Genomic DNA, 15,719 nt, shown 5'->3' on the forward strand with positions numbered 1-15,719 from the left:
GCAACCTGTGAGGTGCAAAGGTAGCTACACTACGGAGGCACGCAGCTGAAGTTCAGTCTCAAAGTGTCTTCTTATTACAGCAGAAGTGTTCACAGAAGAGAAAAGAAAGCGTTATTGATTAATTGATGCAAACGTGGAACAATCAGAAAACTCCCAGTTATTACAACAAACATTTTGCTACGTAACAACCTACTGCAGGCATTACACTGTGTGACACCTCCGACACGTGTGCCGCACAGTGCACTTACTGGGAAACCCGCCCATGCGACGCGTGCCGAAAGGGAAGTCAGACTTACCGGGCGTCTGGCCGGCCGCATTAAACTGGAACGCCCCCTTCGGCGTAGACGCCTGGCCCGCCGGTGCCGCAAACGGGAAAGCCACGGGGCTCGCATCGGTGGACTGCCCGAACTGGAAGCCTCCGGGCTTCGGGGCAGCCGTAGAGGAACTCTGCCCCGTAGCCCCGAATTGGAAGGGCACGGCGCCTGCCGCTGCCGTCGTGGTCACGGGGCTCGCCGCACCGAACGCGAACACCCCCTGCTGGCCGGCCGTCGTCACTGCCGCGCTGGCCTAAAACGGAGGTGAAGGTACAGCACACCACCCCAGGTATTGTCAACATAATACAGAATTCTTATTATTTCTTCTCAGAAATATTAGGAAAACAAGTAAGCACTAATGTATTTTGTAGAGTTCTTCCAGCCTACGGGAGAGATCCACTTCGTCAGCGTCATCTAGTTTCAATATTTGTATTGTCGAGTAATAGCTTGTTTGGTAATGAGTACTATACAAGAGTGCCACTTACTTGTGGTCATTACTCTAAATGAGACATTTTAAAAAGATTATCACAAGTGAAGAGGCATATTAATAAAGGTGAAGATACAATATGTAAGGTGGTGCTGTGTTGTGTACTTCATTACAACGACTGAAACAAAACGAGATTACAGCAAGTTACGGGATGATGTATACATTAGCAACCAAACACTATAAACGTATCACAGTAAGTCTCACCACAAGTTCCTCATCAAAACTTTTCTACCAAGTCCCCTCCTTTCACTTGATACTGCCTGCAAGGAAATTAAACTTTATCTCCATAATCATAATATACCACAGAAGGGCATATTTATTTGATCAATAATGTAGCATGAAACTTGCTGGGCCAACACTGCAGGAGGATACAAGTGGCAACTAGTGCTGTGTGCTGTAGTCAGTTATATTCAAACTCTCTCGTGTTAACTTTCACAGACTGTTGCCTCGGACATGCACACACTCAGTTTGATGTTATAATGACTCACTCTACCATGTTCCATGTAGGTATCTGTAAGACAGTTGCTTTGCTCTCAAATAGTTATTTAGTGGAACACGATACAGCAATGTGTGACAAAAAAGTATTAACAAAAATAACAATTCTAGTTGCATCGTAGTGCTCCTGTTGTTAATTAACTGACAGATCCTCAAAATGCAAGTGATAGATACTACAAATCATCTTGCTGTAGCACCTTCTCAATGTGGTCTGCATATATGAAAGGACAAAGGGATGTTACATGTCGTATGGTGTAATTTTGGGAGGGGGAGGGGGGGGGGGGGGCAACGTATCTATTCTCTCTCTCTCTTTTTTTTTTTTTAATAAAAAACATTTATTCAGGGTGTATACGACCCGGGACAACTGGGAGATCCGGGAAAATCCTGGGAATTTTTCCATCCGGGAGAAAACTGGGAAAAACCCAGGAATTGTTTAGAATTCCAGGAAGTTTTCATTGTTTTAGTTTTCAGTTAAATTTTTGTGATTTCGACTGGTAAGAAGCAATACTCTAACAAAGGATGTTATGGTATTCCGCTACTGCAGAATGATACTGCAGCAGCAAAACATGAACAGGGGGAGGGGGGGGGGAGGGACGAAATAAACCTTAAGTTGCAGAGGAAATGCGCTGTCTACAACAACAAAACAGTGCTCATACAAGCGTCTGCCAACAGTAAAGTGTGTCAAAGGCTTTAGGAACACTATGCAATGCTTTATAACAACAAATTGCCTCTGATGAGCGTGACGTGACAACTGTTTAAATTAGATTCGTTTGAGCAGTTGCGGGCGGGCTCTTCCGCATGCGTAGTTGAGTCGCGTATGAGTAGTACCTTCTCTCGCTTCTGGCTACGGAAGTGTGGCTGGGCGCCACTACTCAATATTGCCCCGGTTCTGAAATCGTAGATCCGGGGCTGATGCACAGAGCAGTCCGAGTTGTGGTGGGGAGGAGGGTCGTCTCCACGTGACCTGTGTTTTTGTTGTTTCCTCTTCATTTATTGCTCTCACATTAAATGAAAACAAAACAGATTTTTGTGGCCGGGAGCTATCAAATGAATTAAAATACGTTCGCATAATTACAGCAGGCTAAAATATGTTAATAGTTTCATATTTTATTTCCACCTTTGACAGTCAAGCATTAATCGCCTTACAGAACAATGAAGTTATTTTTGCTGCTCTGCTAAAGAGATTTGGCTTTTATTAATCCTTTCTACTGAGGCAGTCAATTTATTTGAAACGAAGTGTTTAATTTCACACTATTGTCTAGTTTCAACTATTCGCTGCATTTCAAGTGCACGTATGGCATTATGCTATAACAAAGAACCAAACATGAGTACTGGTACTCCCAAGAAAATTTACATACAGATGTGCATTTTAAGCTGAATTATGCACTTTAGTATGGTTAGCGAAATCCCGACGCTCTTGAAGTATCCTTTGATGTCTTGTTTCTTTTATGACATAATGTAATATCTTTTAATGTTTTACATGTACGAACATATGGTCTTCCTGCGTCATCGTAGCTGCACAAGCGCGGTGACGCCAGTTATCTGGCACTTTCTTGCAACTGCTGAAACGAACCTGTTTCTAACAGGTCGTGGGAAAATATTGTGAATAGTGGTTTGAAAAGCGTTACATTCAAAGCAGATTTCCTTTTATGCAAGATGAATTATGTGCGAGAATCTAAAATGAATTTCCTAAATCACAAAGCGTTTGACTCTCATTTAAAAATCAACTCTTTGAGGACGACCATTTAGAAGTATTTCGAACCCAGAAGATGAGACATTTGCGTCGTTATTAAAAATTTTACTGGCACATTTGTGTGTGTATCTTAAAGTGCAACACGCGCAATAAAGATCAACATTATATGTGAATGCTATGTATATTAATTTAAGCCATTAACTTTTCTTATTTGTGTATTCACGCTACTTAAGAGTGACCTTGCTATTGGCTGACTACATCAAGTGTCCTATTGCTGTCATCAGCTGGCAAGATCACGTAAATGAGCTATGACGCTTACAAAAGCGCATCTCAATCTCAATTTCTATGCTTCGGAAAGTGACTTGCAGTGTTCGGTGGAATTCAAATTTACACCTTCGTAATACGAAAATATGCAGCATACATGTTCCTGCACATCAAAGGTCTTTCAAAACGTGTTTTTCCCCCGAGTTTCGTTTTCTAAAGTGCTGGGAAATTCTACGTCGGTATATAAAACCATAAACATTCAAAGGATTGATGACTTACAGTGCCGAGGAAGAATATACTGGCGCTTTACACGGAAAAAGTGTATTTTCATCCAGGAGAAAGTGTATTTATAACTGGGAAATCAGGAACTTTTTTCCTTGTCCACGTATACACCCTGTTATTATGCAGAATGGTGCAATAAGAATATTGAGTTAATTTGATAAACTTCAATCAGAATCCTCTTCAGGAACCTTGGGATTCTTACACTTACATGCCAACTTAGTCCATAAAGGCATTTGTGACTGGTAGTAAGAGTTAGTTCAGGATGAATTGTGAAATTTGCAACACTAAAGCAAAACAATAATTTTTATGTAGACTATTGAGTACCAGTCGAGGATTGGGAACAGGGTGTTATATTCTGGTACAAAGGTTTTTAAAAGGTCGTTATTATTATTATTATTATTATTATTATCTTTGTGCGGATTTACAATATTGATATCAATCTGTAATTCCCCATGTCGGACTAGATGCTATAGCTGGGTGCATGTAGGAAGGCAGCAGTGTGACACGTTCTGTGTAGACAGAGAGAGAGAGAGAGAGAGAGAGAGAGAGAGAGAGAGAGACGGATTACCTTCCAGCTGCACCAGTGTGCTCCCCGTCTCTCTTGCATACCTCACAGTCCAGCCACTGTTTCTTCCTCTCACCTCACCACACCTAAACTAGAATGAAAATTGACACTAAATGTTCTGCATGCACTCCTATGTGTGTGCTACAGGCAGAGGTGGCAAAAAGACTACCGGTATGTGGAACACTGCTCCTTGCCGCTCCGCCCCATCATCCACCTCCATGATCCACCTTCCAATGTGAACACCTTAACGGCACTGGCACAGTTACAGAAGGACAAATTCCGTCTTACCTGGGCAGTAGAGCCGAATGCCGGTTTCGCATCCCCCGATCCTACAAACGGCGATCCGAATGCCGGCGTCTGGCTCGTCGACGTGCTCCCGAAACCCGGAGTTGTGCCAAGTGAGGAGCCGAAAGGTGAAGCTGAAATGGTAAGAAAATTTGTAATCGCTCATCATTTCTCGTCAAGCACACAGATAAATATGTATGTCCCAATCTTATTCAAATAATTGAGGTCACACACCACCTCACAATATTCCTCTTGCTGTAACATAGCTTTGTTGAAATAGTGTGCCAGACTGATCCTAATGGAAAGCCCTTTCTATACTCTGGTACTTCTCACTGCTGTTCCCATTCCTCACATGCCTCTTTTCTGAAAATGTGGAAGCTGTACAAATAATGGAGTCCCTTCCTTCTTTGATGGCATCTTCTGGAAGGCTATGTATTGCTTCACTGTACCAAATACTGAGCTGTAACATGTCATTTTAGGGAAAATGATGGGTTACACTCTTGGTCATTCTAAATGATCATGACAATTAATAAACGTTTTTGCTAGTTTTTTTTAGGTTAGGCTTTACCGTGACTGTTTCTGACATTAAATGAAACAACAAGTTTACTGTTACCAGTCACCGTTTTATTTATTTCCACGACGCGTTTCGAAGGTTTAAACCTCCATCATCGGGTGGATTTACATTAGTTAGTATTGCATTTGCGTGTGTGCTGTGTTAAGACTTTTTTAGGCAGTGCCACAAGTTCTTCCAAAAAATCGTAACACAACACACACACAGATGTAATACTAACTAATGTAAATCCACCCGATGATGGAGGTTTAAACCTTCGAAACGCGTCGTGAAAATAAATAAAACGGTGACTGGTAACAGTAAACTTGTTGTTTCATTTAATGTTCTTGCTAGTAGTTACATTTCGAACAGCATATTGTCAGAGAAATGAGTAACGGTTGCAGGTAATGCAAGGTACATGACGAGTTAAGGCACTCTACCTGCTAGGGGCCATTTATTCTTAGACGTCGCAGTTCAGAGGTGTGTCGTGGCCACGGAAGAATGGTGCTCACAACAACAATAGAAGTTTTCAAACTGCCATCTATCTAAAGTTCTTTGTTGTTTTGCTCATCAAAACAATCTTGCTGTGGAACATAGTTGTACCCAAATGACTGCAATACAATTGCAATATGGAAGAGTGTGCTGGAAAGTAATGTTTCTGAATTTTTAATGTGAAAACTCTTAAAGATATTAAAACAAAACAGCTGCTATTAACATTCTACATCTTTCTTCTTCACGCCTACGTATTTGCAGCCCTCAGCCGCTCCAGGACTCTGGACCGTAGTGTGTAATGTAATGTCGGCATGTAAGAAGCAGCGTGCTGTAATCGTGTTTCGAGCTCAAACAGTTTTTTCACACACGGAGCACCCTATACTTCACATGACAATGCAACACTGCACGAGCACTACCCCTCGAGTTCACAGTCACTGATCATGCTCCGTACAGTTCTGACCTGGTCCCACCTGATTTTGATCTGCTTCCAAAACTAACAGCTTCGAGGACTTACTTTGACAGTGATAAAAATGGTGTGCGTGTTTGTCACGGGGGTGGGGTGTCTGTTCAGAAAGAAATATATAGACATTAAGAATAAAGATTTTGATTGTTAATATCATTTGTTGTATTTAAAAAGCTTTAGCTTTAAGAGTTTTAGCATACAAAATTTGGAGGCATTACTTTTCAGCATACCCTTGTGTGTATCAGAGGACAATTAAGTAAATGACGACGATGTTCGAACAGATTGGCGTTGAAAGAAGAAATACACCGATCGACCAAAAAATTATGAACCACTGCCCACTGTGACGTCAGACGCTGCCCAGTCTCGCTGCACGCAGGTGACGCAGTCACAAAAGTACGTAAGCAGAGCAGACACTGACAAGGAATCGTCCTAAAGAAGACACGGGCTGCAAATGGAGAAATCCATTGAGATAAGCGACTCTGAAAGAGGGCATATTATTATTACACAGAGCCTGCCAACGAGTATATTGAGACGGCGAAGCTTGTCGAATGTTCACTCGATAGTGTCGTGAGCACCTACAGAAAGAGGTAGGAGGACGGTGAAATTACCACTGGGCACTAACGGTCGGATGTCCGCCACTCTTCACAGAACGTGGTGTTCAGAAGCTTGTCTGCTATGTGAAGTACGATAGATGGTGATCTGTGACATCTCTGCCAAAAGAGCACAACAATGCCGGGACACGTGTAAGGGTTTCAGAGCACACTGTTCGTCGTGCACTGTCGAACGTGGAGCTCAGCAGCAGCAACACATTCACATGTCGACTCAATGAAATTGTCAATTAAAATTGCAGTCGGCGCGTCCCCGTCGGCATTTGACCGTCGATCGACGGAAATGCATCAGTTTCTGGGGGAATCACATTTTTGTTACACTAGGTCAATGGCTGTCTCCAAAAATGCCACCATTCAGGTGGACGGCGGCTCGAAATGTGTCGCACACTACAGATGCACGCTGGTGGAAGCAGCATTAAGCTACGGGAGATGTTCTCCTGTGCTCGTGTGGGAGCTGCGGTAGTAATCGAAGACACGTCGACATCTGCGAACCACCTGCATCCCTTCGTGCTCGACATCTCTTCCGCTGCAAAGTCATCTTTCAGCAGTATAGCTGTCCGTGTGTCTGCACCAGAACCGTGCTACAGTGGTTTGAGGACCATTACAGTGTACTCGTGTCAATGTCTCAGCGGCTAAATTCGTCTGGTGTAAATCCTGTGAAATCCGTACTATTGGGCACTGTCACCACCCATGCACATCAGCGGCCCATTATTTACGCAAATTACACGATCTGTTCACAGACATCTAGTGCCACACATCTCCACAAACCTACCAACAAACTGAAAGATCCCTGATGCGTGGAGTCACTGATGTATTTCATTTGGAAGACAGACAAACATGCTATTATTCAGGTGGTCATAAAGCTTTGGCTCCTCAGTGTATTGATGGTCAATTCGTAAAACTGAGAAATATTCCAGGTTCAAAAAAATGGCTCTGAGCACTATGGGACTTAACATCTATGGTCATCAGTCCCCTAGAACTTAGAACTACTTAAACCTAACTAACCTAAGGACAGCACACAACACCCAGCCATCACGAGGCAGAGAAAATCCCTGACCCCGCCGGGAATCGAACCCGGGAACCCGGGCGTGGGAAGCGAGAACGCTACCGCACGACCACGAGATGCGGGCGTTCCAGGTTCCTTTCAGCCTCTAGCATAGAAGACACTGTCAAGGAGAAATATTCCACTAGCAAGAAAAACAGTTCTTTTATCTAGATTTTACTAGCTGGTCCAAATAGCAATTAATTTTATGAAACGGGTGACCACAGAGAATTTATAATGCAACAAGAGGGAGTGAACCCAAAATAAATTAAACTCCATTTTGGCTCAGGACTGAGAAACAAACCGATTAAACACTCCAATATCTCAGTGCCCCTTTAATTACATTAGATGAATGGGTAAAACAGCTGTTCCCACAGTTTCATAGCATGATCTCTTCAAAGTTTCAGACAGATGGAGACATGGCTCAAATGACTACAGTGTACGTTGACACACAATGTGTGTTCTACTAGAACATTTAAATATAAATATACTTAAGAAATTACACACATTATAACATTTCCATTCAAAAAAGAAACATTATATGATATGGTTTCTAATGTGTTAAGAAATGTAGAAACATAATGATTGTACAAATGTCCAGTGAGCAAAAAATTCCTAGTTTACACCAGAGAAAAATTTGTATCGACAAACAACAACTGCTCCGCACAGCAACAGCAGCCATCAGTTACGGAAAGGGAACACAGAAAGTTACCTGGTGAGATTACTTTAGTTCACAAGTGAATTTCAACTGGCCTTGAACAGTACCACAAAGTATTAGTACGAACAAATTACACAACAAATAAGATGCCAGAGGAAGACAACTACAGTACACTGATTAAAAGTGGGGGGAAAAAGTAGTATGTGGAAAGAAGCACTAAGGAAGTTACTAAGAGCACAGAGCATTTACCTCCATTCTAGGTTTCATCTAGTGGCCAGTGTAAATGCTAAGATGGTTTTATCAACTTTTTCATTAATGAAATTTTCTATAAATGTATTTCCGGCTGTTATGACTGTTTGGTAATGGTTTTTTAATTTTGTGATTAATTATATCGTTTATTCTATTATGCCATAAATGTTTTTTCATTGATATATTTTATAACTATATTAAATATTTAAATTTGTTGTCAATTTTAATCTCCTGTTTTCTGTCGTAATTTTCTTGGTGAGTGGTGAGTCAGTTAACACAATTTTTGTTTTTTCAAAGGATATTCTGAAGCTGATCCTCTGTGCTATTTTCTGTAAAAATGTAATTATTGTCAAGTTTCCCACATGTTGATGGACAGGAGATCAAGCTCATCAGTGAATCACAATTAGTTCTCTCTGACCTCTTTAGGTCTTCCAATTTTTATGTTCTTTGGTTTATCTTGTTCCATTCTATTATTATATACGCCCATACGTACTTGAACAGCACTAATAACAAAACAGCCTTCCTGTCTTAAGGGTAGTTGGAATGACACAAAAACACTCTTTCAGTTTTTAAGCTTATAAAAATAATTTGAAATTTTCTGCTTAAAATGGTGCAAAATTTGTTAAGAAATTCTAGTTGGAAGTATTTTTATTGTATTTTTCAAAATTATATATGCACTCAGGGAAGTTACCCAACTAGTGATGTGTGTGTATTTAAACCTTCTGTTGTAGAATCTTTTATTTTTCCATTGCTACTGTTGTCTTGGCAACTAAATGTGTTTATAGTTCACTTTTTGATCTGTGAGTTTGTGTTTTGAGTCTAGAGTTTCATTTGTCCCTTGTTTGAAGTTTGTTATCTGTCTTATTTTTACTTTTAATGCTGAGTGTTACAGTTTCTACGATGCCCTGAAATGCATCATTATTTAAAAAAGAGTAAGTTCTGCAGGAATCAATGTGGAAACAACCTCTGCCTAAGTGAACAACCTTTATGTAAGTGATTCTCCTTCAGTACCTATTGATAATGATGAAAGTTCTAACATTTGTACATCTGGGATATGCGAAGCACATACGCCCACTAGTGCATCAGAAAAGAAGTTATGTGCTACAACTGAAGTTACAGATGAAACTTCTAATGAACAGTATGTTTTATTTGACTATTTTTAGTAAGTTTATGAAGAAGTGTTTCTGTTATAATCTTTGTGGAGGCCCATTTGATATGAACATAACAAAATCTATACGACTTCTCAGCCAAACTGCTATAGTTTGTGCCCAGTGGTGAAAATGAGACCTGTTTTTGGAGCTCTAAAAAGGTAGTAACAATTTTTTTGAGAGTAATATCAGGCTACTGTATGCAATGAGAGCTGTTGGTAAAGGACATACTGCTGCTCAAACACTTTTTGCCATAATGAATCTTCCACTTCCACCTACTAAAATATAAAATTACACTAAAGTAATAGGAGACTGCTCAGTGTCAGATTTATATATGGAAACTGCTGCCAGTGAAGCACAATATAGCAATGATGGAAATCCAGATATCCCTTGGATGGAACCTGCCAGATAAGGGGCCACACTGCAAAAAACACTGCTGTTACTGTTACTATTGTGAACAAAGGCAAAATTTTTGATTGTGAAGTGCTCACTAAGCATTGTTACCACTCTGCACCTGATAAGGAAGATGAAGCTCACATCTGTTGTAAGAGTTATGAAGGTACAAGTGGAGGGATGGAGACTGTTTCTGCTGTGAAAATTTTACAGATCGGAAAAAGAACGGGGAGTATTTTACACCAAATTCCTCGGAGATGGGGACTCCATGGCTTATAAAAGTGTGACAAAATCGAACCCATATCATATGTCAATAAGATAATAATTATACTAGAATGTGTTGATCACATTAAAAAAAGAATGGGCAACTGTCAAAAGAAACTGAAGCAGAATCTAAAGGAAAAAATTTTGTCAGATTGAGAAAGCATTTTTAAAGGTTGCTTGTCAGATGAAATCATACATGAAATTCAACAGTACTATGGTATAGCAATAAGAAATAATGCAAATAATTTGCAGGAAATGAAACAAGCTGTGTGGGCAACACAACATATTTGCAGAAAAGCTCAAGCTACTGGAGATCTTTACCACCACAAAACTTCTATAACAGTGGCTGTTTTGGAAGCAATTAAACAAACATATGGAGACTTGAGGCAGCCTGATCTTCTCAGAAAATGTCTTCACGATTGTACCAAGAATCGAAACGAGTCGTTTGAAAACCTCGTAAGGACTCGTGCACCTACGAATATATCTGTTGGGATATAAATGTTGAAATGGAGAGTCTGTGATTCTGTTATTTCATTCAATGATGGCCATGTGGATAGGTTAAATGTCATGGAAAGGCTTCACATTGTTCCTAGTGTTAACACCCCCAGAGGTCTTCAACTTCTGTACAAAGTGTGAGTAAGCAAGGCTCAGTATGCAGCTGAATTTAATACAAAAAAAGCAAGGGCAACAAGAAGAAAAAAGTTTCTAGGTGAAAAAGAAGAACCAGAAGGTGATCCTGATAACACTGCTCAAGTAAGAGAAATTTGTGAATTTTCAGAATATATTACTTCGTATTTTTTGCCATTTGACATTTTTGGTGTTATATTGTACCTTTATCTCGCAAAGCACTAAACCAGTAGCATTCAAATTTTCAGAAATGCTATAAAACAGCTGAAAGAGGCCACTGAGCTAGAATAATGACAAGAACTGGCTTATTCTCCAAATCAGGGAAATTTATGTTAAATTTTTTTTCCCAATATGCTGAAAACAGCTGACAAAATTTGAAACTATAACAGTTCCTGAGAAAAAAGGTACACAAAGTTAACACTGGCAAGATAGGGCATGCCGACTCCCCTTAAACTGGTTTTTAGGGGGGAATAACTCAGAAAATACTCCTCTGAATCTGACATTACATTTTCTGTTGTTAAGGTGAGTTCCATCACTACGACTAATTTTGGGGACTGGCCAAAAATTCTAAAGATTTTCAATATTGAAGGTCACAGACACTGTCAAGTGCCTTCATAAAACCTAAAACAGTTATTGCAAGAGGCTTACTTTGTTTCCTGTAATGGGCCACGATTTATTTTAAAGTGGGGATCTGTTCTGCATAGCTGCTTCTGGATATGAAGTCTCCCCGATATTGCTCGACTTCTTGCTCTAGTCGTCATTTAATGCTAACACTCAAAATTCTGGGGATAACTTTGCATGTGCAGTTCTCTGCAGTTATCTGAATTGCTATCTTCTTTTTTGGAGAAGTGGGTGGATTACAGTCATTATTCAAAGTTTAGTGGTATTTATTTGGTATACAAATTTCTAATACGTGGGCTGCAATTTAACAATTCAGGACAGAATCTTGTCTATTACAGTACAGAGGAAATAAGAACAATCATTTTTTACAGCTGTGTGTATTGGTACGAAGTAAAAGTGAAGTAAAAGTAAATTTACTCAATCTATTTCCATTTACTGATGTAATATATTGATTAGGAGCAAGCACAAACATTTATTTTACGTGCAATAGAATATTTGTACCACCAAATAACTGCAACAGGGCCAGTACTTACAACATGGGCCCACAATGAATGTTACATGGTGAGATTGCTTTAGTCCACAAGCGAAACTCAGTTGACAATGAGAAGTACAACTGAGTATTAGTATGGACAAATTAACAGCATTTATACATAAAGTGCTAGGAAAAAGACAGCAATGTACTGACCGGTGAGAGGCATTATGGAAGACTATAAGAGGAAGCTAAATACAATTACACAAAGGTTTCGTATAGCACACAGTGTAGGTGCTACGACGGTCCTCAAAAGAACTTTTTCAACAAAGAAACTTTCAGTAAAATTAGCGAGCAATCCTCTTTTTTAAATTTCTTTGGACTAGATTAGTCAATTTCGTAACAAGAATCTTTCAGTTTCCAGAACTTCTTCACTCTCTCGGATCTCAACTTTCTTCCTTTGTCTGAAATAGCCCTTCCCGCGGTCTGTAAAAATGATCTCTCAGAAGTTTCTATTTTTGAAATCATATACGCTGTTTTAATGTTTATTTTCTTTTTTTCCCAAAAAGTAAATAGAGATTTTTAGTAGTATGCCTTCTAAGTTGATTAGAAACTACAGATACAAAGGACACTGACAAATTTGGATTTTAATTGTAAAAGTTTCTAGTTTAAGTCCAGTCGAATACTTGTATCACCAGACAACGACTGTCCCATACGGCAACAGTAGTCAGTACTTACAGTACGGGCACACACGATATCATCCGGCGATATTGCTTTAGTCCACAAGCGAAACTCAATTGACAGTGAAAAGTGCAATCGAGTATTAGTATGGACCGATACTGCTGCATCTACACATACGGCGCCAGCATAAGGTATTACAATGTACTGATTGGCAGTGACCAAAAATAGAAATATTGAAAGGTGTGGGCAACAACTGGTGGGCTTCAAATCTCCTTTTGAGAAGATGCACTTTATAAATAACATAAAATCAGCACCAAGAGACTGGGTGTTTGACTAGTAAAAATTACGCAGGCACCAAAGTTTATATAAATAGGTAAATGGACAAAAACTTATCACATAAAAAAGCATTTATTTCACATATTAACAAAATGGAAATGGCCTTTCGACTAACTGAACACATCTACAATGAAGAGATCGAAATCCTTAAATATCAGACTCTCACGTTTGGGAGGGCGGCAGTACAAACCCGGGTCTCACCATTCAGATTTCCCTAATCGCTCCCGGCAAATGTCGGGACGATTCCTTTGAAAGGGCACAGCCGATTTTCTTTCCCATCCTCGACACAATCCGAGCTCGTGCTCGAACTCGAATGACCTCATTGTCGACGGGATGTTTAGCACTAATCTCCTCCTTTCTTCTCCTTAAATACCAAAATTAGACACTGCTGCAATGTTATTTGACCAGAGTCTCTATATGTGACTGGGAGAAACTTGGGGCCAAAGACGGAAAAATTCTAAGAAAAAGCCTGGATCTCAGTATCAAAGAAAACAGCAAGTACAAAAGACGTCACAACCGTGACGTGAAGTAGTGACACTATATCTATGAGCATGATCTGTTTAAGGAAAAGCTATAAACAATCAAAGGTTTGCAGAAGCCAAAGTTGAAGACAGGATAGGCACAAACCAAAGAGAGAACAGAATGAACACAGGAAACGGTTGCAGAATTACTGAGCAGCACTTAAAGGTCAGAAAAAAAAAAGAGACAGTCACACTGACTTCCTCTCTAGTACGCCGAAACGAAGAAAGAAAATGGAGAGCAGGACTGTGGAGCTATGTAAGAGTATGTAGTATTAAATTTTCTGTTCTAAAAATGAAGATTTGAAGGATTCACATACAGGTTAGTATAAATGCTAAATACTTCTGTAAACAACTCCTTCATCAATGAAATTTTTACTAAATTTAGTGAGTGATTTCCTTTAAATAGGCTATTATTTAGCAAATGGGGACATAAACTTTACTATTACCTTAGAACTGATAGGAAAAACCATAAGTGCAACAGAACATTCAGTTTTTAGTGAGGTGCATACTGATAAGGACTTTAATTGGTAAATCTTGTGATACAGATAACTTTCCAAAACCACAGCATTTGCAGGCCCGCCAATTTCAGTTATGAGAACTCCAAGAGGTCAGTTTACTGTGCCTACTTATGCTTACTAATGTCACATGGAATAACATTCTGGAGAAGCTCCACACTCAGATAAGTATCGAGCGAAATGTGAGAATCACAGTCAGAGCTCTGCTCGATTTGGAGGAGTGGTCAGTGTATGGGACTTGTTCCCAGTGTTTTGGCATATGAAAAGAGTCCTCCCCTGTGATGCAGAAGCATGTGGACTGGTAGATGCCAGTATTTCAAACATTAAGAATGAGGGTTCTCCTAACGTTATAATTAACACTTTCATAAATAAAGTCAAGTATAAGATGACACCCTCTTTTTAAAAGTCTCCTTGTCAAAAATTTATTTCTAACATATTCTGACTAATCAAAATTACAAGTTTCTATTGACGTGAGGTATCTGCCTATGAAGTTTATATTACACATATTCTAAACTTATGTCTTTTGCTGATTGTCTACATTTTGATAATATATAAAAAAGATAGTTTACGTCAGTTTTTACCATTCCGCCCCAATCTGGGACCAGTGAACTACTTTTTGTTCACAAGGATCAAAAGAACCCTGAAAGGAACTCGGCACAGGACATTGGGGGTGGTAAAAGCAGCTTCGACCACTGCACTGAAGGAGATCCCTGTTGACGATTTCCAGGGTGCCTTCAATGATCGGGTGAAGCATCGGCCACTGTGCATCGAAGCAGGGGGAGGATAATTTGAAAAGTTCTGAGAAGATTTTAAACTGGTACTGAATAAATAATTTTAAAAAATAATTTATTACTTGCACTTTTGGAACGGACCCTGTGTATGAGAACTTTTATTGCAAACCTGTTCAAAAACGACACAAGTTTGTAAGTTGATAGAATTTTTAAGTATAACTGAGGTACAAAGGGAATTTATTTCTGCAGATACCCTGACAACAAGTCAGATTGTACTAAAACTTGCTGAGCCTCTTCTCAATTAGGCCAAAGACTGAATGGACAACTACAAAACAGCGTGCATTTGCGTCAGTAAAGAGATATGAATGTAGCTAGCAGACTTGCAACTGAACAAGAAGAATGTACCCGATGTCTTGAAAAGTGCAAGGATCAAGAAAAGTGTATTTGTAGCATATCACTCACAGAGTGTTATGGTGCTAAAATGAATGGATAAAAAAAACAAGAGTTCTTTATTTCAACATTCCATAATGATGCAGTTGCTACAGCAACCAAAGAGGGCAAAGAGCAAAGAAAGCCTTAATGCATTACAAAACACAATTTGTTTATGTGTAGTGCAAATTTGAGTATCAGAAACTACAGCCTTTTCCAGTGGAAAGGAAGAAAGGTGTTAAATGGCACACAAAAACATTTAGAAGGCTAACGAATATTGAAGTGCACAATGCTTTTATTGATTATAACGCCAGTGAGAGGATGGGGAAGAAATACATGTAAATTCCAGGCTTCTTCTCAGACAACAGTTGCTGGAAATTCATGGAAAAAGTGCAGCTTCACCTTGATGTGTGCGGCCTTCAAAATTTCCTGTACCTGAAAGGCTCACAACAAGGCATTTCACTGAGAAAATCCCCCCCCCCACACACAGAGAAGAAATAGGAAACATTGTTTTGGTGCTTAGACTGCATTGTAGGA

The 15,719-nt window shown here is 39.6% G+C and overlaps 1 protein-coding gene across 1 annotated transcript in view; it reads right to left on the minus strand.

Moving 5' to 3' along the window:
• LOC124553736 (mucin-19) overlaps positions 1–15,719 on the minus strand; it is a 136,537-nt gene that overhangs the window by 22,640 nt on the left and 98,178 nt on the right. Inside the window, exons 11-12 of the mRNA XM_047127667.1 lie at positions 4,389–4,519; positions 297–567 (exon numbers count right to left, since the gene is read on the minus strand). Of these exons, the coding sequence (XP_046983623.1) occupies positions 297–567; positions 4,389–4,519 (402 nt within the window). The remainder of the gene's footprint in view (positions 1–296; positions 568–4,388; positions 4,520–15,719) is intronic.

This window comes from Schistocerca americana, chromosome 11 (genome assembly GCF_021461395.2).
Source record: "Schistocerca americana isolate TAMUIC-IGC-003095 chromosome 11, iqSchAmer2.1, whole genome shotgun sequence".
Lineage (NCBI taxonomy): Eukaryota > Metazoa > Arthropoda > Insecta > Orthoptera > Acrididae > Schistocerca > Schistocerca americana.